The sequence below is a fragment of the Carcharodon carcharias genome, assembly GCF_017639515.1.
Source record: "Carcharodon carcharias isolate sCarCar2 chromosome 33 unlocalized genomic scaffold, sCarCar2.pri SUPER_33_unloc_1, whole genome shotgun sequence".
Lineage (NCBI taxonomy): Eukaryota > Metazoa > Chordata > Chondrichthyes > Lamniformes > Lamnidae > Carcharodon > Carcharodon carcharias.
Window position 1 is genome coordinate 2,138,934 of NW_024470690.1, and position 21,393 is coordinate 2,160,326.

General features: G+C 45.3%; 1 protein-coding gene across 3 annotated transcripts in view; it reads right to left on the reverse strand.

Annotated features, from left to right (window-relative positions):
* Positions 1–21,393, reverse strand: part of LOC121274166 (chromodomain-helicase-DNA-binding protein 3-like) — a 109,739-nt gene that overhangs the window by 59,456 nt on the left and 28,890 nt on the right. For all 3 annotated transcript variants that reach the window (XM_041181367.1, XM_041181366.1, XM_041181365.1), the window contains 13 exons: positions 20,543–20,670; positions 18,620–18,758; positions 16,823–16,998; positions 12,797–13,039; positions 11,580–11,783; positions 10,935–11,146; positions 9,309–9,440; positions 8,013–8,118; positions 6,755–6,946; positions 4,855–5,055; positions 4,470–4,607; positions 3,992–4,113; positions 2,411–2,584 (listed from right to left, as the gene is read on the reverse strand). In XM_041181367.1, coding sequence (XP_041037301.1) covers positions 2,411–2,584; positions 3,992–4,113; positions 4,470–4,607; positions 4,855–5,055; positions 6,755–6,946; positions 8,013–8,118; positions 9,309–9,440; positions 10,935–11,146; positions 11,580–11,783; positions 12,797–13,039; positions 16,823–16,998; positions 18,620–18,758; positions 20,543–20,670 — 2,167 coding nt within the window. The remainder of the gene's footprint in view (positions 1–2,410; positions 2,585–3,991; positions 4,114–4,469; positions 4,608–4,854; positions 5,056–6,754; positions 6,947–8,012; positions 8,119–9,308; positions 9,441–10,934; positions 11,147–11,579; positions 11,784–12,796; positions 13,040–16,822; positions 16,999–18,619; positions 18,759–20,542; positions 20,671–21,393) is intronic.

A 21,393-nucleotide genomic window follows, 5' to 3' on the forward strand; every position in this document is an offset into this window, starting at 1 on the left:
GTATAATGTAATGTGACAAGATTAATTAATGACCTCAGAGTAAAGGCACCCCTAGGTGGCAGCGACCATAATATGATTGAATTTTACATCCAGTTTGAAAGAGAAAAGCACGGGTCTTTTAAACTTAAATAAGAGCAACTATGTGGGTATGAGAGCTGTGCTAGCTGAAGTGAACTGGGATACTAGGCTAGAGGATAGATTAATAGAAGAGCAGTGAGAGATATTTAAGGGGACATTTCAGAATATTTATAATAAGTATATTCCGTCTATAAAAAAATATTCTAAGGGAAAGAGCCACCATCCTTGGTTAACGAAAGTAGTTAAGGAAAGCATCAAACTTAAGGAAAAAGATGAGTGGCAAGTCAGGCGATTGATCAGAATATAAAGAATAGCAGAGAATGGCTAAAAGGTTAAATCAGGGGAAAGGAATTGAAAAATAAAAGGGGGAAGCTAACTAGAAAAATAAAAATGGATAGCAAGAGTTTCTACCAGTATTTAAACAGGAAATTTGTTGGTCCTCCAGGGAATGAGAATGGGGAGTTAATAAGGAAATGGCGGATGAAATGAACAAATATGTTGCTTCTGTCTTCACGAGAGGGGATACAAAAAACATTCCAGTAATAGTGGTAAATCAAGGAGGTGGAAGGCAGAGGGGAACTTGTTGAAATTACAATCACTCGGGAAATGGTACTGAGCAAACTGATGGAGCTGCAGCTGACACGTCTCCGGGTCCTGGTGGACCTCATCCTAGGGTCTTAAAAAAGGTGGCTAATGAGGTAGTAGCTGCATTGGTGTTAATTTTCCAAATTTCCCTACATTCTGGAAAGGTTCCATTAGACTGGAAAGTAGCAAATTTAACCCGTCTATTCAAGAGGGGAGGGAAGCAGAAAACAGGAAACTATAGGTCAGTTAGCCTGATACCTGTCATGGGGAAGGTGCTAGAATCGACCATTAAGGAGGTTACAGCTGGACATTTAGAAAAACTCAAGGTAACTGGGAAGAGTCAACATGGTTTTGTGAAAGAGGGATAATGTTGGACCAATTTATTGGAGTTCTTTGAAGGAGTAACATGTGCTGTGAATAAAGGGGAGCCTGTAGATGTGCTGTGCTTGGATTTCCAGAAGGCATTCGATAAGTTGCCACATCAGAGGTTATTGTGGAAAATAAAAGCCCATGGTGTTGGGGGTAACATATTAGCATGGATAGGAGATTGGCTGGCTGTGAAAAAAGCAGTGTGCATAAATGGGTCAGTTTCTGACTGGCAGGATGTAATGAGTGGAGTCCCGTGGGGGTCTATACTGGGGCCTCAACTTTTTACAATTTATATCAATGACTTAGATGAGGTGAGTGAAGGTGTGGTAGCTAAATTTGCAGATGACACTAAGATAGGTAGGAAAGTACATTGTGAAGAGGACATAAGGTGGTTTCAGACAGCTATAGAAAGGTTGAGTGAGTGGGAAAAAATCTGGCAGATGGAATATAATGTGGGAAAATGTGAAGTTGTTCACTTTGGCAGGAAGAGTATTACTTAAATAGAGGACGACTCTAGAATTCTGAGGTGCAGAGGGATCTAGGTGTTCTCGTGCATGAGTCACAAAAAGTTAGTATGCAGGTACAACAAATAATTAAGGCGGCTAATGGAAGGGAGGAAGGATATAAATGCGTTGGAGGTTCAGAGGTTGTTTACTAAACTGATACCTGGAATGAGTGGGTTGTCTTATGAGGAAAAGTTGGACAGGCCAGGCTTGTTTCCACTGGAGTTTAGAAGAGTGAGGGTGACTTGAAGTGTACAAGATCCTGAACGGTATTGACTAGGTGGACGTGGAAAGGATGTTTCCTCTTGTGGGTGAGTCCAGAACTAGGGGGCACTGCTATAAAATTAGGGGTCACCCTTATAGGACAGAGATGAGGATATTTTTTCTGAGCATTGTGAAACTTTGGAACTCCCTGCCACAGAAGGCATTGTAGGCAGGGTCAATGAATATCTTTAAGACGGAGGTAGATTAATTCCCTTGCCTAGGAATCTAAGGTTATCGGGGGTAGATAGGAATGTGGAATTAGTAATACAAGCAAATCAGCCATGACCTTATTGAATTGCGGGGCAGGCTCAACAGGCCGAATGGTCTACTCCTGCTCCTATTTCGTATGTTCTTCCTCCTCCCCGTCAAAACTGGGTGTAAATGCACATTTTGGGTTCCTTAAAGTAGGGGATCAGCAGGCAGTGTGGGGGGGGGGTGCCAGTGACAGAATAATCTCTCAGTGTCTGGATGGAGGGTATCAGAGGAGCTGAATGGACTCCACATTCCTTGACCTTTTCCTCCTTACCCACCACAATATGAATCTTGTGAAGATGAAGGATCCAGCCACCATCACTGTGTTGGGCACAGAGGCCCAAACGATGGTTACTTACTTTTGCATCGTGCTTAACTCCACACGCACAATCAGTTCGGTCTTGGAGGGCATGTTCTTGAAGACATCGGTCTTGAGGCGTCGTAGCATGTGGGGACCGAGGAGATCGTGGAGCTTCTTGATCTGGTCCTCCTTTGAGATGTCAGCAAATTCTTCGAGAAAGCCCTCCAGATTGCTGAAAGAGAAAGGAGAGAGCCGGGCTTTAGGTGGCCACTGAACACATACTGGGGGCTGAAGCTTCACACACTGTTGAGACTGCTGCATCAATAACAATATTAATATCAAAAATTTAATGTGACAAAACTTCCCAAGGGACTTCACGGGAGTGATTATCAAATTCTGATTTGATAATCAAGTTTCATTAAGATAGGAATGACTTACAGGAGGGTGATAGACAGAGAGGTTCAGACCTAGATAACTGAAGGCACAGCTGTCAATGGTGAAGTGACGAAAGAGGCCAGGGTTGCTAACTAGGAAATTAATGGCTTAACTTTTGAGGTGTTGGTTTGTTTCAATTGATAGCACTCTGACCTCAGTCAGGAGGTCCTAGGTTCCTGCCCCCCACCAGAAACAGGGGGTGTAAATCTAGGCTGATGCTCCCAGCACAGTGCTGAGGGTATGCTGAACAGAGGAATCATCCTTCAGCTGATGTATGGGAATGAGGATTCCATGGCAGAGCAGGATCCTTCTCTTGGCCAACATTCCTCACTCAACCAAAGATAGATGAACTGGGCATTTATTTCATTGCTATTCGTGAGATCTTGCTGTGGGCCAAATGGCAGACACGCTCTCCTACAAAACAGGAGCGCATATATGAAGGGAATTTATTGTGCTGAAGCACTTTGCAAGTCTTTCTAGTTTAAAGATAATTTTTTCCGGAATTGATCTAATTTGAGACAGAATTGGAACGGAGTTGACTAACATCCTATTTCCTTCCCATTGCAACCAAGAACATCTACAAGGAACGGTGTAGAAACTGCAGCAATTGGCTTTGAAAGAAGCCTAACAGAGGCAGACAGGGAGGTGCTCTGGCCCTGCCCTCTGCCTCTGAGCCTCATGTTTTCTCCTATCCAGGCTTGTAAGCAATTGCTCAGTGGGTGACGCTAAGGTGACACAAGGTAAGCTCTCATCTGCCCTCTCAAGGGAAAAAACACAGCCAATGCCATATTTAAGTGACTTTGAATATTACTCTGTTCAGCTTCTTGAAAAGGCTTTGAAGTTTAACTAAATCTAATGGATTTTATTTTTTATAGCCTTGACATATTTCAATTGTTTTTCTTTTTAAAAATAAAAATGACAGGGCCTCAGCATTATTCCAAAGACAATGAGGGGAGTTCACCCCAGTGTCTTGGCCAGTATTTACTGCACAAGAATCACATGATTTGGTCATAATAATATCATGGTTTGTGGGATCTTGCTGTGTGCAAATTAGCTGCCAAGTTCCCTACATCACAACAGCGACTACACTTCAAAAAAAAAATACTTCCTTAGTTGTAAAGTGCTTAGAGACCTGATGAAGCTGTGAAAGGTCTAAAATAAATGAAAGTTCTCTTTCTCCGGTCTTTATGAAAACAACACTTACTTGAAACGGTCGGGTGTGAGAAAGTTGAGCAGATGGAAGAGTTCTTCTAGATTGTTTTGTAGCGGTGTCCCCGTCAGCAACAACTTCCAGTCAATTTTATAACCATTCAACACTCTGAAAAACTGAAGAAATATCAGCAAATTAATACAGCAATCAGAATTTCTGATTGGCCGAGTGAGACACTCAGTTACCACCTCATCAGGGCAACTAGGGATGGGCAATGTCACCTTTGCCAGCAATGCCCGCAGCCATAGAATTTCTTCTTGAGGGGTGGAACCAGGAGGCAACTGCCTCCCACGTCCCAGCTGGAGACAGCTTCTTCATCAGGGAGTAGCGATAAAACAGCAGGAGGAGTTTTTAGAAAGTCAGTAATTAACCTTAAATAAGGTGCAGGGTGTACAAAGCACTGCTAGGAAATGTTAATGATAAATGATGTTAAGTGACAGAATAGGGTAGAGCACATCCCACTCAATCTCACCTTGGACTGGTTGTTCTTCAGCCTGTGCGCTTCATCCACTACTAGACTGGCCCATTTAATGGAGCTCAGAGCTGCCTGGTCGATGGTAACCAGCTCATAGGAGGTCAACAAAACGTGGAACTTCACTTGTGCTTGGCTCTGCAGAACAAACGTTGGTTAGAACGGTTTACCCCTTGCTGCACAAGGATAGATTTATATTGTTGGGTTATTCCTTTCCTCTGTTTAGGTTCCTCCAGGTTACTCTCCAGTGAGAGTGTCAGTGGTCCCCTGGATAGCTCTCCACTTTGGGCATTGGGCCTTACACTCACAATGGACACTAACACTGAGGAACACAAGTCTGACAGTGAGCTCGCCGCCCCTCAGTTTTTAAACATCAAAGGCTTACCCTGATTTTGACAGCTCGCTTGCTGACTTTAACTGCACTGTCATCAAAGCAAAACTCATTTTCCCGGATGACAGCACGGCTGTCTTTGTCTCCAGTGTACGTCACCACGTAGAAATCTGGTGCCCACATCTCAAACTCTCGCTCCCAGTTTATGATGGTAGACAGGGGAGCACTGACTAGGAATGGGCCACTCGTATGTCCCTGAGGAGTCAGAATAAGGAAAAGAACAATGATCAACTGCACCAAAGTAAGAAAATTCTCCCTTGGAAGGACAACAGCTGGCATTTATATATCCCCAAGATGGTTCAAAGGAGTGTCATCAAACAAACAAAAACTGACAGAGGCAAAGACTTATTAGGAAAGCTGACCAAATGTGTAGTCAGAGGGACAGAGTTTGAGCAGCAGTGGAATGTGAGAGAGGCAGAGAGGTGATGGAGGGAATTCCAGAGCTAAGGGCCCAGGCAGCTGATGGCATGGCCACCAGTGGTGGAGCGATTGGAATCAGGGATGAGCAAGAGGCCAGAATTAGAGGTGTGCAGAGATCTCAGAGGATTATGAAGATGGAGATTTAGAGATCGGGAGCCAACATAAGTTAGCGAGCACAGTGGGGTGATGGATGAGGGAGGAGGGAGAGATAGTGGCACAGTGGAAATGTCATTCTACTAGTAATGCAGAGGCCCAGGTGAATTCTCTGGGGACATGGGCTCAAATCTCACCACAGCAGCTGAAGGAATTTAATTTCAATAAATTAAAAAATCTGGAATTGAAAAGCTAGCTTCAATAATGCTGACCACGAAACCATCGTCAATTATCATAAAAACCCATCTGGTTCACTAATGTCCTTTAGGGAAGGAAATCTGCTGTCCTTACCCGGTCCGGCCTACATATGACTCCAGACCCACAGCAATGTGGCTGACTCATAAATGCCCTCTGAAAGGCACTCAGTTCTCAATTTGGGATGGGCAAATGCTGGGCTTTACAGCAATGCCCACATCCCATGAAAGAATTGAAAAAAAGTTCGTATATAGAGCAGCAGAGTTTTGGATGAGCTGGGAACACATCCCAATTGTGTTCCCATGTGCGGCTAATCAATCCAGTTGGGGTGCTGGTCAGAATGCAGGGTGCCTGAAAGGAGATGGAGTAAGAATACCCAGAAATCTGCAAATTTCTCTCTGTAAACAGCAATTAAGTTCTAAATGACCTCAATTTCATCTTCAGCAGTGGTTTATGTTTATATAGCACCTTTAATATAAAAGAACAACCCAAGGGACTTAACAGGAGCATGATAAGACAAAGTTCAACCCTCAGACTGCTTCCTCTCAGAACCGGCTGAGCAGTGGGTTTCAAAAAGGAAGATGCTAGATGTGGAACTAAACCTCATGACCAGGTCCATTAATCTCTCACTGGTAATGCCTGCAGCCTTCTAGTACCTCACCTCAAGCAACCACTGCAAAATACTTTAATTCCACATACAAATAAAATTCTCAGGGCACCAGCGTCATTTGCAAGGCTGGCATTTATTACCTGCCCCTAAATGTCCCCAGGAACGTGGTGATGACTGAGTGGGTCAGATAGACACATCAGTAGGAAGAGTCAACCATGTTGGTATGAGATTGGAGTCACGTACAGGCCCAGACTGGCTAAGAATGAAGAATTTTGTTCTCTAAAGGACATTACTAAAGGAGCAGGGTTTTTTCAACAGCTCTGTGGTTACCTTCACTGATCACAGTGATATTCGAGGATTCTTTTAATATAGTCCTCTGAATTATTAGTACAGATCTGTGTCCAGTGGTGAGTCCAGGCTTCTGGACATACATTACTGTACCCCTAACTAGAAGCAAACACAGACATATCAGATAATATTAAAGACTGTGATTCTAAACCATAAACTGCCTTTTACCTCTTTGTACAGGGAGTACAAGAAAACGATGGTCTGGATCGTCTTGCCCAGTCCCATCTCATCAGCCAGGATTGTGTCAGTGCCCTGTGCCCAGGAGAAGCGCAGCCAGTTTAGTCCCTCCAGCTGGTACATGTGCAAGGTTCCACCAGTGACCGTGATGAAGTCCGGCTGTACTTCATATTTAATTGTTGGCTGCAGGAAAGAAACAAAAAGGAGCAGCAAGGGTGACACATTGCAACCTTTGGAAGAAAAGCACAAGAGAACTGGAACAACATGACGTAATGGCTGCTGCAGGAAGGCAATGCCAATGGAAAGAAACCGGCCTTACTGAAAGAATTCATATTTATATAGCAACGCTCATGACCTCGGGACACCCCAAAGTGCTTTACAGCCAATGAAGTGCTTTTGAAGTGTAGTCACTGTTAACATAGCAAAGGCAGCAGTCAATCTGCACACAGCAAGATCCCACAGGCAGCAACGAGGTGAAGGACAAGATATATATTTTTTATTGATGTTGGTTGAAGGATAAATTTTGACCAGAACACCAGGAGTACTCAAATAAAAGCAAAATAACGTGGATGCTGGAAATCTGAAGTAATAACAGGAAATGCTGGAAAAACTCAGCAGGCCTGGAAGCATCTGTGGAAAGAGAAACAGAGTTAAGGTTTCGAGACTGTATGACTCTTCAGAGTTGAAGAGAGGTAGGAATGTGACAGACTTTATACTGTTTAAGAGAGGGTGGAGCGGGTGCAGCAAAATAGGTTAGGGATAGGGGATCTATTCTCCAAAATAGTGGCCGTTGGATCTCTTATCTGCCCAAGGGCACAGACAGTGTAGCACTCTGAGTACTATACCACAATTATCAGTCTACTTTTCGTACTCAAGAATTTGGAGTGGCACCCAAACCAACGACTTTCTGACTCAGAAGCAAGAGTGATGCTCCTGAGTCACAGGCCAGCCCGAGATAAGTCAGGAAATGAGGAAAGATTTCAGTAAGTGCTTTGGACCTTGTTGAAAAAGGTGATCTCATTGACGTTTAAGAATATGAACTGGAATCAATGGAGTCAGGGGGGAAACCTCTCCACTGGTTGGATTCATACCCAGCAAAAAAGGTGGTTGTGACTGTTGGACATCATTTTTTTACATGATAATACATTGGAGCGTGTTGTATAACCAAAGAGTCTCTTTTTAACCAAGAGGATTATAGAGTGCAACGACAAGGACATTAGACTGTGCTATATTCCCATTGCACACTTACCTCTATTGCAGGCGAGCCGGGAGGCTTGTCAGCCAAAAACTCCTTGATTTTTTTGAACTTCTTAGTTTTCTTGGGCCTGGTAGGTTCCTCTCCGATGATCATCTCCCTGCAGCAGCAGAAACAGCATGGGGTTAAAGCTGGGTGCTAGCAGCCATCTTAAGAATGTCAGACTAGTGCACTGAACTCTCCGTGCCAGTGTACAACTGGCAACATTTCAGGTCGTAAGGGAAAAAATAGGAGGTGATCATATGGACCCTCATGCCTGCTCTGCCATTCGATAAAATCATGGCTTGATCTCAACCTCAACTTCAATGTCCCAGCCGATTCCCATATCCACCACCCCACCCATTTTCTCAGTGTCCAAAAATCTGTCAAATGTAGCCTGGGATATGCTCAATGACTCAGTGCCCACAGCTCTCGAGCTCTCTGAACCCAATTTCTCCTCATCTCAGTAACAAATTCCTTAACCTGAGACGACAGCTCCTAGCTCCAGATTCTCCAGCCAGGGATAACAGCCCTCTTAAAACTTTTCTAAGATTGAATAAGATCACATCTTATTCTTCTAAATGCCAGAGGGTATAGGTCCATTCTGCTCAGCCTCTGCTCCCAAGGTGGCCATCTCATCCCGGGAACAAATGCAGTGAACATTCACTGCACCATTTGAATGCAAGTCCTTTAGGTGTGAAAATCAAAACTACAGTATTCCAAGTGAGGTCACAGGAAGTCCCGTACTAACTGCACCAAAACCTGCTTATTCTTGTACTCTGACTCCCTTGTGATAAAGGCCTTCCTAAATTCTATATCCTGCCTGTTAACTTTATGATTCATGAACAAGAGCACTCAAATCACTTGGAACACCATCATTAACAGTTTTTCAATTTTAAAAAAATATTCTATTTTTCCAATATTCCTACCAAAGTGAACAACCTCACATTTCCCCAGATTATACATCATGTCACTTTATTGGCCACTCACTTTTCTACATCCCATTGAACTCTGTGCCTTCCTAACAGCATACTTTCCTCCCTAGCTTTGTACCGTTGGCAAACTTGGGCACATTACACGTGGTCCCTTCATCCAAGTCACTAATGAAGACTGGAAATAGCGGAGGCCGCAGCACTAATCTCTGGTGTATGGCACAGTCAATATCCTGCCAGTATGAAAATGACCTGTTTATTCCTCCCCTCTGTTTTCCATCATTGAAGCTTTATCCATGCCAAATTATAAACCCAACACTGAGATAACATATGGCAATAGATTCGCCACACACTCACAGGGTGTCCTGCCCTCACTGACCTGTGATTCCAGTATGCAACTTTGAGTGAATCGTAATCTGGGATTTCTAGCTCGTCCTCCTCCCAGGTGGCCTGGTCGTAAGGCAGATCTCTCCACTTCACCAGATAGTGGTAGTTTCCCTTCCTGTCGATGCTGCAGAAAGGAATGAGACAGAAGTGAGGGGGAGTTGGTTGGGCAGAGGTTGGCAATCACCTGACTCATACACAGTTCAATAAGGCAATGATGAATAACGAATTGAGTGGAGGCCACTGGGTCAAGTGACAACTCTTTGCCAAGTCCAAAAGAAGCAGGTGCCCAGGCTGGGATTATAACCTAAGGTGATGAGATTTGTTCTGCTGGTCTTAAAATTAAATCAACAGCAATAAGTCCAAAGAGTTGACGAGAATTGATTTTCAAACGAGTATCGGGTCTAGTTCATCAGAGTGGTTTTCCAAATGGAATCAATCTACCCTGATGACTTCATTGCCCTCAGGTATACACTTGGAGATCCTATATCAAATTGTTTCCAATGGCTGAAGGGTTGTTAACTACAAGCTAGAGATTTAAGGCAATTGGCAGAATAACCAAAGGCAACTGAAGGAAAAACCTTTTTATGCAACAAGTGGTTAGGATTTTGGATTGCATCACCTAATAGAAAGGTGGATACACATTCCAATGTAGCCTTCAAAAGTGTTGGATAAATACATGAGAGAACAAAAATGCAGGGATATGAGAATGAGTGGGGTAGTGATACTTGCTAGATTGCTCTTCGAAAGAGCTGGTTCAGGCTCGAAGGGCTGAAGGCCTGCCTTCTGTGCTGTACTATTCTATGATTTTAACTTGATTAAACTAACACCACCCAGCAACATTTAAATAAGGTCCAAAATCTTCAGTTGGGTGTTTCTCAGAGGGCTACTTTGTCCCCCAGTTGAGCTTCTGTGTTGTTGGAGCTGATTCATGATGGGGTAGGAATAGAGATGTATCGACTTGCGGGAGTTCAAAAGGGGCCATAGAAATAAGATACTGGCTAATAAATCCCAAAAAGTCAGGAGAAAAATCTTTACTCAGGGAGCGGTGACAGTATGGAACCCACTACCACTGGGAGCGGTCAAGACAAACAACAGATATATTTTAAGGAAAAGTTAGATAACTACACAAGGGAGAAAGGGAAATAGGAAACAAATTAGGTGAGGGCTAAACTGTATCTTAGCTCCGTGTACCCTCCTTGGTTCCATTAGCCTTAATAACATCAGCTAAAGAAAACTGACAACTTAACCTCATCGATTAGATCAGTGCTTAATCTTCTCTACTCAAGGGAATACAGAGTATTCCAGGCATGATAGAAGGATATGTTGAGATGAGGCAAGTTAAGTAGGGAGAACATTCATGTGCAGCATAAACACCAGCATGCAGATGGGCTGAACGGCCTAGTCTGTGCTGCACACACTATGTGATTCTATGATTGGAACCCCAAGGCCTTAATGTCCCCAGAAAAGCTATGAATTATGGATCTTTCATGCCTGCTGGAGATGGGGTTTTGCTAGGAAAAGGTAGCAAGGTGGCTAAATGGAGTTTAAATGCAGATTGAAGTGAACGGTGGAAAAGGCTGCAGGAGGTGAAGGGCCTTCCCATTGCCAGACCACCAACCTGTGCTGCAGAATGCGGTGGATGGTCATCCACTCAGGCTTTATCCCATAGCGGTAAAACTTCTCCTCCATGGCAGCATATTGAGGGTCCTGGGCTTTCCGCTTCTCACTCTTGCTGTCATCATCCCCAGAGCAATAATCAAACGGAGGTGGCTCGTCCATGTCAGTTTTCCGCTGATAATTCCGGAACATCACTGAGTGGTAAATCTCCAGCTGTTGAAAATCAACACAAACATAGTGGACAATTTGTGCTACACAGTCCTGACAACTCCTGTGAATACAGATTCCCAGGGCCCATTCATACTAATTCGCTCCCAAGACCCCCAATCCGGTGCTGTACCTGTCCTGGGAGTGTTTGATGGGGACAGTGTAGAGGGAGCTTTACTCTGTATCTAACCCTGTGCTGTACCTGTCCTGGGAGTGTTTGATGGGGACAGTGTAGAGGGAGCTTTACTCTGTATCTAACCCTGTGCTGTACCTGTCCTGGGAGTGTTTGATGGGGACAGTACAGAGGGAGCCTTACTCTGTATCTACCCCTGTGCTGTACCTGTTCTAGGAATGTACATTGTTGACACCAGCTGCATGAACAATTCTCACTTCAATCCGTGCAAAAGAGAGAACAAGACAACAAGTGACCAAAACCCACCTGCAGCTCAGTGACCCAGGAGCAGTGCCAGTATGACAAGCCAGCCCACTTAACAAAAAACTCCCGCTCAGGGCGTCCATGCAGCGGTTTTGGTGGGGAATCCTCTGGGTTGTCATCAGGTGGTCTGGGCACAGGGACTGGCAGCGGAGGTTCACCCCACCTCCAATGAAGAATCTTCTGGACTCGACCTTTCAATGGAGGACACTGCAGAAAGAACAGAAAACAAGAGGTTGAGCGTTTGCTATCAGGATGGAAGAAGACTGAAGGACTTGCATTTCTAGAGTGCCTTTAACCACTATAGGACATCCTAAAGAACGTCAGAGTGAATGAAGTGGTATCATGATGGTATCCTGCACAGTAAGATCCCACAAACAGCAACAACCAGATAATCTATTTCAGTGATGATGTTTGAGGGATAAATATTGGCCGGGACACGGCAAAAATGGAGGGGAGATTCAGTGGCGATATAAATGCTTCCAACTTCCTGGCCTCCTCTCCTGCAGGGGTCAGCCCCTTGCTGGGGTAAATGGATCAGTGAGCCTCCTCTGGCTACTTCGCTGCCTCGTACAACTGACTGAGGGAAAACAGCTGAGCCAGATACTGTCCACAACTAACCAACATCCACTTTACCAGCCAGCAGAAGTGGTGGTGGAGGTGGGGCGGGGAAGGCTGGTCACTGGGCGGTCATCAGGAATCCTGGTTCCAACAGAACTCTATAAATGCCCTACGTAATTAGCAGTCAGCCCCCATACTGGTACCAGGCTGACATTAGCTCACTCAACACAGAACCTGCCTGAAAGGTTTGAGTAATCACTGGATAAGCTCACTGGAGAGGGTGGGGGAAGGGGATGAATTTTATCCACATCTTTAGTGCTAATCAGGAGTCAGGCTGGCAAATCCAAGCACCACCAGGAAAATGTAGAGAATGCACGGGAACACCATCACTCTGAAACCAGATCCAAGCCACACACCATCATAACTTGTAGATTCCTTCATCACCACCAGGTCAAAATCCTGGAACTCCCCAGCCAGCAGCACCATGGGCATTTTTTCATTAAACAGGACTGCAGCAGCTCAGTAAGGTTCACCAGCACCGTCTCAAGGAATGGGCCCTGTCAATGTTGCTTATAATCCCATGAATGATTAGCAAATAAAGACTGTAACCATCCCTCCCATCCCCCGAAGTAAAGGCTGCACTGGATGAGGAAGGGACTCACTGTACAGCGGGGGCACAGCCATTCGCCATTGGGGATTTCTGGAAGTGGTGGATTGAGGCAGTGAATATGGTAGGACGACGGACAGGTATCACAGCACAGCAGCTCCCCACCATCTTTACAGACTCTGCAATACTCCATGTGATCATCCTCTTCCTCCCGCTCGCCTCCTAACTCCACCTCTTCTTCTTCATCCTCCTCCTCTTCCTCCTCGTCCTTTGCCTCCCATTGAATACCTTCTTTCTCCTAAAGGAACACAGAGCAGGATGTGTTAATATACCAAGTTTTACCTTCCACTTTTTTGGATGTACACCTATGTAACACGCATGATGGAGCAGGTGGGGCGAAGGGGGGGGGTCACTTTTAAATGGCTGCGTGTTGACACAGGCACCAGCAAGGAGGGAGAGGATTGGAGAATTTCCCCCAATCACAAGGAGACTGCAGTAAGTTAAGTAAATGGCTGGGAGAGACTTTAGATGTAATATCTCCCACTGCACGGCTGGAATGATCAGCCTGTCTCTTGGAGGCGATTTCCAATCATGAGTCGAGATTAAAACCACAAATCCCACCCAAGACTCCAATTCACCAGCTGACTCAGCACAATCAATATTCACTCCCTTTTTAATGTCAGTTGGGGGAGCTGTGGAGGGCATCGTAAGCTGGGTATCAGCCAGCATCCACTACAGACCCGCTTAGCACAGGCAAGCTACCAATCAGGGAAGAAGAACCTTAGCTGATTTTCTCCCCCACCCACCCCATCTGGCAGTCCAATGGAATGGAGGTCAACTGTAACACACTGCCACACGAAGTTCAGAGCAGTTCATCTATCACACAGCAGCAAGTATTCCTGATCGGAGACTGATCACTGCACTGCACACATTTTATAATGGAGCCACCAGGAGGAGCTCATTAACCACAGAGATAAAAACAAAAAACTGCGAACGCTGGAAATCCAAAACAAAAACAGAATTACCTGAAAAAACTCAGCAGGTCTGGCAGCATTGGCAGAGAAGAAAAGAGTTGACGTTTCGAGTCCTCATGACCCTTCCACAGAACTGAGAGAAACTGCTGAGTTTTTCCAGGTAATTCTGTTTTTGTTTTGGAGCTCATTAACCACTCAGCTCAGTGGAAACACGGTCAACAGCTAGTTCCAAGCAGGTTCCAATACCATTTAACATCCACAATCAGAGTCACAGACTATTTCACACAAAAACAAACCAAGCTAATGTTATAATGGAATCGTACAGCACACAAGGGACTCATTTGCCCCACTGTACCTGTGCCGACACTTTGAAAGAGCTATCCAATTAATCGCTTTACCTATAGCCCAGCAAATCTATCCCCTCCAAATATTTATCCAATTCCCCCTTTGAAAGACCCTATTGAAACTGCTTCCATCGCCCTTTCAGGCAGCTGTTGTTGTGTAAAAAACCTCATCTCCCCCTCTGGCTCTTCTGCCAATTCTCTTCAATCCGTCTCCCTCTGGTTACCAACCCTCCTGCCACTGGAAGCAGTTTCTCCTTATTTACTCTACCCTGGACAAAAGGGCTGAACTCCAAGGTGAGGGGGAGAGTGACTGCCCTTGACATCAAGGCAGCACTTGTCCGAGTGTGACATCAAAGAGCCCTAGCAAGACTGGAGTCAATGGGAATCGGGGGAAAACTCTCCGCTGGTTGGAGTCATACCTAGCACAAAGGAAAATGATTGTGGTGGTTGGGGGTCAGTCACCTCAGCTCTAGGACATGTCATGAAACTAACATTTTTTCATTATATTATTGTGGTCAATTGTAAAGTAGGTTTATGGGTGCGAGTGTAGATGCTTCTGATTGTGAAATTTAATTGAATTAGAGTCCAATAGACAGCAAACTTGAAATTATCAAAAGATGTTAGGGGTAAAAGGCATTGAAATACTAAAATGTAAACATGGTTAAGGGCAGCGTGTAGGGTGTGAAGAAAATTTGCATTTTTGAGGTAAGTGAAGGGGCTCTTTAGGTTTCAAAGGGATAGGATATTTACAGCTAGCAAGATAAGAAAGGCAAAGCAGTAGGTTTATTTTTCCCAAAATTACTGACCATATTGGCAACATGAAAGATTTTTATATTATGGGAAAAGTAAACTTCCAAGGACATACAGAACAATGGAATTTACAGATTAGAGAGAGAAAAATATATAAAGGAGGAGGGAAGGTTATGTTGTGGGGTCACGCAAGGTTGAAAAGGACTGTTTAATACAGCCTTGAGGAAGCCTCCAGCCACTTTTGCAGACGTCTGCTGTGTCCAGTAACCAAAGGTGGAGGAAAGCCTTTGGAATTTCACTGTCAAGTGGGTGTTGGGGTAAACTTGCTGGCTTGCCAATCTAAATTTAAAATCTATATTGGATTGTTGCCTTAAAGGGGGTGTGTAGTTGGGAGACAGGTTAATTAGAGATTTTGGGATTTGATATACTATTAAGTAACTGCAATCATATGTATGTGCTTGAAATTTTTTTTGTTAATAAATGTTTTAACTTAGTTTTTAAAATCTCTTAAGGTGTTGGTGGACTGATTACTTCTGAAATCAGTGCACAAATCTTCTCATAATAAATACAAATTGAAAACAGTTGGGATAGCGTGGCCAAGTTTCCCTTGTGGATTTGGTCAGCTTGGCACAAATCACCTGCCACATCATAACAGACATCACTGCAGGAGTTCTTCAGGGTCATGTCTTCGGCCCAACGATCTTCAGATGCTTCATCAAGACCTTCCTTCTATCATTGGGGATGATCGCTGATGATTGCACAATGTTCAGCACCACTCACAAATCCTCAGATACTGAGGTAGTCCATGTCCAAATGTAACAAAACCTGGACAATACCCAGGCTTGGGTTGACAAGTGGTAATTAACATTTGCGCCAAGTGCCAAGCAATGACAAACTCCAACAAGAGGGAATCTAACCATTGATCCTTGACATTCAGTAACTGTACAATCGCTGAATTCCCCCACTATCAACATCCTGGGGGTTACCATTGACCAGAAACTGAACTGGACTAGCCACGTAAATACTGAAGCTACAAGTGCAGGTCAGAGGCTAGACTACACAAAGCCTGTCCACCATCTACAAGACACAAGTCAGGAGTGTGATGGAATATTTTCCACTTGCCTGGATGAGTGCAGCTCGAACAACACTCAAGAAGCTTGATACCATCCAGGACAAAGCAGCCCACTTGATTGGCACCCCATCCACAATCATTCACTCCCTCCAGTGGCAGCAGTGTGTACCATCAACAAGATGCACAGCAGGAACTCACCAAGGCTCCTTAGACAGCACCTTCCAAACCCACAACCGCTACCATCTAGAAGGACAACGACAGCAGACACAAAGGAACATCACCACCTCAAAGTTCTCCTCCAAGCCACTCGCTATCCTGACTTGGATATCACTATCACTGGGTCAAAATCCTGGAACTCCCTTCCGAACAGCACTGTGGGTGTACGTACACCACAGGGACTGAGTGGTTCAAGGCAGCAGCTCACCATCACCTTCTCAAGGGCAATTAGGGGCAGGCAATAAATGCTGGCCTAGCCAGCGACGCCCACGTCCCGTAAATGAATTAAAAAACCTCATGATTTTGAGCACCTCTATTAAATCTGCTCTTAACCTTCTCTGCTCCACAGATCAATCTCAAGTTTCTCCATATCACTGAAGTCCCTCAGCCCCCGATATTCTGGCAAATCTCCTTTGTCCCTTCTCCAAAATATTCACATCCAAAGTACGGTGCCTAGAATTGGCCACAATACACCAGTGTTTAATAAAGACGCTATAGCCTGCTTGCTTTTGTACTCAATTCCACTATAAAGCCAAAAGGATCTCATATGATTTAAAAAAGACATCCTTCTCAACTTGTCCTACCACCTTCAAAAGATTTACAATTTTAAACTCCCCTTTCAAATTGTGCTGTTTACTTTATATTAATTTCCTAATTTTGTGGTGCCTGCAATCCTGTCTTGTTCAGCATGGCAGTGATTTACTCTATGAACAAGCTGTACTCACACAGTGTGGGCAGCTCCACTTTCCTTCTGGGGCTTTATCCAGCTCTGGATCCAGGCAAACTAAGTGGTAAGCTCTGGGACAGGTGTCACACAAGATGATCTCTCCTCCCTGCTGGCAAACCTCACAGTAATCCTGGTGATCAGTCTCATATCCATCCACCTCCTCCTCACCAGCAACTACAGAAATGAGCAGATAAAGATTCAGTTCAAGTCAACCAGCAAAACATAACAGGGCAGCAATTAAAACGTAAAAACAGGCTTGCGTTTATATAGCGCCTTTCACGATCATAGGACATCACACTTTGCTTTACAACCACCCGAGTACTTCTTGAAGTGTAGTCATTTTTGCAATGAAAGAAACAGGATCTGTGCATGGCAAGATCCCAGAAACAGCAGTGATGACAACTAGTTAATTGGTTTCAGTCATATGAAGGATAAGTATTGACCAAAGGACAATGCAGAGAACTTCCACTGCTCTTCTCTGAAATAGTGCTTTGGGATCTTTTACAGAGTGGTGAGTTCAGCAAAATGTAGAATAGAGTGTTAACAATGGTCAAGCGAATAATTTAAGGTTTTAACCAAACATTACTTGTGGGATATTCCATCCCTATCCCCGGGAGGATATAGCCCTGGAGATCTCCAAGGTCGGAATGGGGAGCTCTCGGGAACAGGCGCTGTCCCGTTTCAGGTAGGAAATGGGCAACACTCTGCACAGTTTGGGCACCCCTGTACAGGAAGTACATAAACGCAATGGAAAAACTCACTGAGATGTTAGAGGATATGAATGTTACAATTGTGAAGACGGGCAGATTTGTATATTCTAAATTACTTAAAATAATCACAAGAATTAAAGAGCTTAGAAAGTAGTTCTTTCCAGGCAAGGTGGATTTTTTTTTTAACCACAAACCATGAAGCAGTCTGTAAATTCCTTTAAAAAATAGAATTAGATAGCTACTTGAAAAAGAGGAATATTAAACGGTGTGGGGAACAAGGACGTTCAGACCGGGGTGGGGGGGGGGGGGTGGGGGGGGGGGGGGTGAGGCGCGGCTGGGAGAGCAAGGTTGTTTAGACCAGGTGGGATATTAAAAGGTCAGGGAGGAGGGTGGGGGGTGGTGATGGTAAGCAGGGAGGTTTGCACAAAGGGGAATATTTAATGGGGGTGGAGATCAAACAGTTTTAGACAGAGTATAAAGTGCGGGTTGGAGGTGAGCGAGGAGGTTTAGAGCAGATGGGATCTTAAATGGGGTGGGCAGCAATGTGTTTAGACCAGGGGGCATATTAAAGGGGGTGGAGTGGGGACAAACGAGGAGGGGGTTTAGACCAGGGGGGATATTAAAGGGGGGGGGGGGGTGGTGGTGAGAAAATGGGGAGCAAGGCTGTTTAGGCCAGGGGGGATACTGAAGAGGGGGCAAGGCAGTTTAAACCAGGGGGGTTATTAAAAGGTGGGGGGAGAGTGGGGAGCGAGGCTGTTTAGACCAGGGCTAGATATTAAAGGGGGTGGGAGGGAGCGAGGCGGTTTAGACCAGGGGGATATTGAAGGTGGCGGGCAGCAAGGTGGTTTAGACCAGGTAGAATATGAAAAGGTGGGGTCTGAGCCCCCTTGTTTTAGCATCATCCCCACCCACCCCAGTTTCTTTTTACCCTATTGAAGTCTTTTACCTTCTCAATACCTCAATAAAGTCAACCCCTCCAACTCTTAAAATCAAGGGAATAAAAGATAGGTTCATGCAATCTCAATCAGTCTTTGTAACTTCACCCTCTAAAGCTCCGTACGGCCCTCATTAGCCACAACACTTACTCTTCCTTTTCTTCCGGCCAACCTTGCCCTTGAGCTTTGCTTTCTTCAAGGGCCCGACTGAGCTGTCAGATCGAATGGATGAGCTGTGCACACTGGCATCGTCAAAATCTGACTCCCCATCCAAATCTGCCTCATCACTCTGAAAGAACACAGGTGTTTCAAAATGGTGGCTATACAGCCATGACAAAACAAGCTTCGTGTGTGACTCTGTTTTTGTTGGAAGAGGGCCACAAATGTGTACAACAGATTTCTTTTGTTAGGTCAGGTTAGACTCAACAAAGTCGGAAAGGACAAACAAGGCTCCTCATCCAAAGGCCACTGGAATCACACACAGGCAGATTGCAACAGAAACTATAAATGGACAAATTCTGGTTTGCTGCAAGACACATCAGATCAGCTTCTAATCTCCCATGGTTATTGGGCATCCTCAGCTACGCAAAATATCAGATACAAGAATCTGAAAAGTGCAACTAAAACCCACCAGTGCTGTACCCCAGTGTGTGACAGACCCGTCCCCACCAGTACTGTACCCCAGTGTGTGACAGACCCATCCCCCAGTACTGTACCCCAGTGTTATATGGACAGACCCGTCCCCACCAGTACTGTACCCCAGTGTTATACAGTGACAGACCTGTCCCCACTATTACTGTACCCCAGTGTTATACAGTGACAGACCTGTCCCCACCAGTACTGTACCCCAGTGTTATACAGTGACAGACCCGTCCCCACAAGTACTGTACCCCAGTGTTATAGTGACAGACCCGTCCCCACCAGTACTGTACCCCAGTGTTATAGTGACAGACCCGTCCCCACAAGCACTGTACCCCAGTGTTATAGTGACAGACCCGTCCCCACCAGTACTGTACCCCAGTGTTATACAGTGACAGACCCGTCCCCACAAGCACTGTACCCGTGTTATAGTGACAGACCAGTACCCCCCAGTACCGTACCCCACTGTTACACAGTGACAGAGCTGTCCCCACCAGTACTGTACCCCAGTGTCATATAGTGACAGACCTGTCCACACCAGTACTGTACCCCAGTGTCATACAGTGACAGACCTGTCCACACCAGTACTGTACCCCAGTGTCATACAGTGACAGACCTGTCCACACCAGTACTGTACCCCAGTGTGTGACAGACCCGTCCCTACCAGTACTGTACCCCAGTGTGTGACAGACCCGTCCCCACCAGTACCGGACCCGTTATAGTGACAGACCCGTCCCCATCAGTACTGTACCCCAGTGTTATACAGTGACAGACCTGTCCCCATCAGTACTCTACCCCAGTGCTGTAGTGACAGACCTGTCCCCACCAGTACTGTACCCCAGTGTTATAGTGACAGACCAGCCCCCACCAGTACAGTACCCCAGTGTGTCACAGACCTGTCCCCACCAGTACTGCATCTCAGTGTTATACAGTGACAGACCCGTCCCCACCAGTACTGTGCCCCAGTGTTATACAGTGACAGACCTGTCCCCACCAGTACTGTACCCGTGTTATACAGAGACAGATCCATCCCCACCAGTACTGTACCCCAGTGTTATACAGTGACAGACCTGTCCCCACCAGTACTGTACCCCAGTGTTATAGTGACAGACCTGTCACCATCAGTACTGTACCCCAGTGTTATACAGAGTCAGACACGTCCCCACCAGTGCTGTACCCCAGTGTTATAGTGACAGACACGTCCCCACCAGTACTGTATCCCAGTGTTATACAGTGACAGACCTGTCCCCACCAGTACTGTACCCCAGTGTTATAGTGACAGACCTGTCACCATCAGTACGGTACCCCAGTGTTATAAAGCTATAATTTTAGCATCCTAGTTTCACAACCCTTACTGCAATGCAGGATAGTTTGTGCGAAAGTCCAAAATGTAGGCTAGCTCTGCAGCTAGAATGCAGATAGCCACACACTTACTGAAGAGCTTTTCTTCCTCTTTGACCCCATTATACCCAGCTTGATTTTCAAGGGAATAATCTTCTTCCTCTTTTTCTTCTTTTCATCCGGGACCCTTGGGCTCTTGCTCCGCTTCTTCGCACCAGGACCTGCAATCACAAGAATGGACATTTTGATCAGGATGGTTGTTCCTCCCTCACCAATGCTTGTTTGTTGCATCTGCAGCCAATATTATAAGGGAAGGATTTGCAGATGTGAAACTCAAACCAAACATCCTGGTTGAGTCGGAGTTTGGCAGGAAGTCAGGTGAGTGAAGGAGTTTGGTGAAGAGGAGGAGATGCTCCTTTCTGTTTTGACTTCTTTCAACCTCTAGTATTTAGTTTTCACTTCGGCAGAGGAAGAAGCTGATTAGTGAGTAACTGGTAAGTTATTCTACTTGTAATAAATAGCTTGCAAATTTAAGGTATGGCAGGGCAATTCAGCCAAGTGGAATGTACATCTTGTAGCATGTGGGAAGCCATAGATGCACTATGTGTCCTAGGCAAAGACATCTGCAGGAAGTGCCACCAGTTGCAGAAACTTGAGCTCCAGCTGGAGTCAATGTGGTGCATCCATGAAGCTGAGGACTACATGGATAGCACGTTTAGAGAGGTGGTCACGCCGCAGATTAGGAGGCGCAAGTGGAGGAGGAGCAGGTAGAGGGGGAACCAGTGACTGCCAGGCAGTCTAAGGGAACCAGACAGGTAGCTCAGGACTCCCCCGGAGTCAATCTCACTCGCTAACCAGTTTTCCATTTTGGATACTGGTGAGGGCCATGGTTCCTCAGGGCAGTACAGCAAGGGGCAAGTCTGTGGCACTACAGGTGGCTCAGC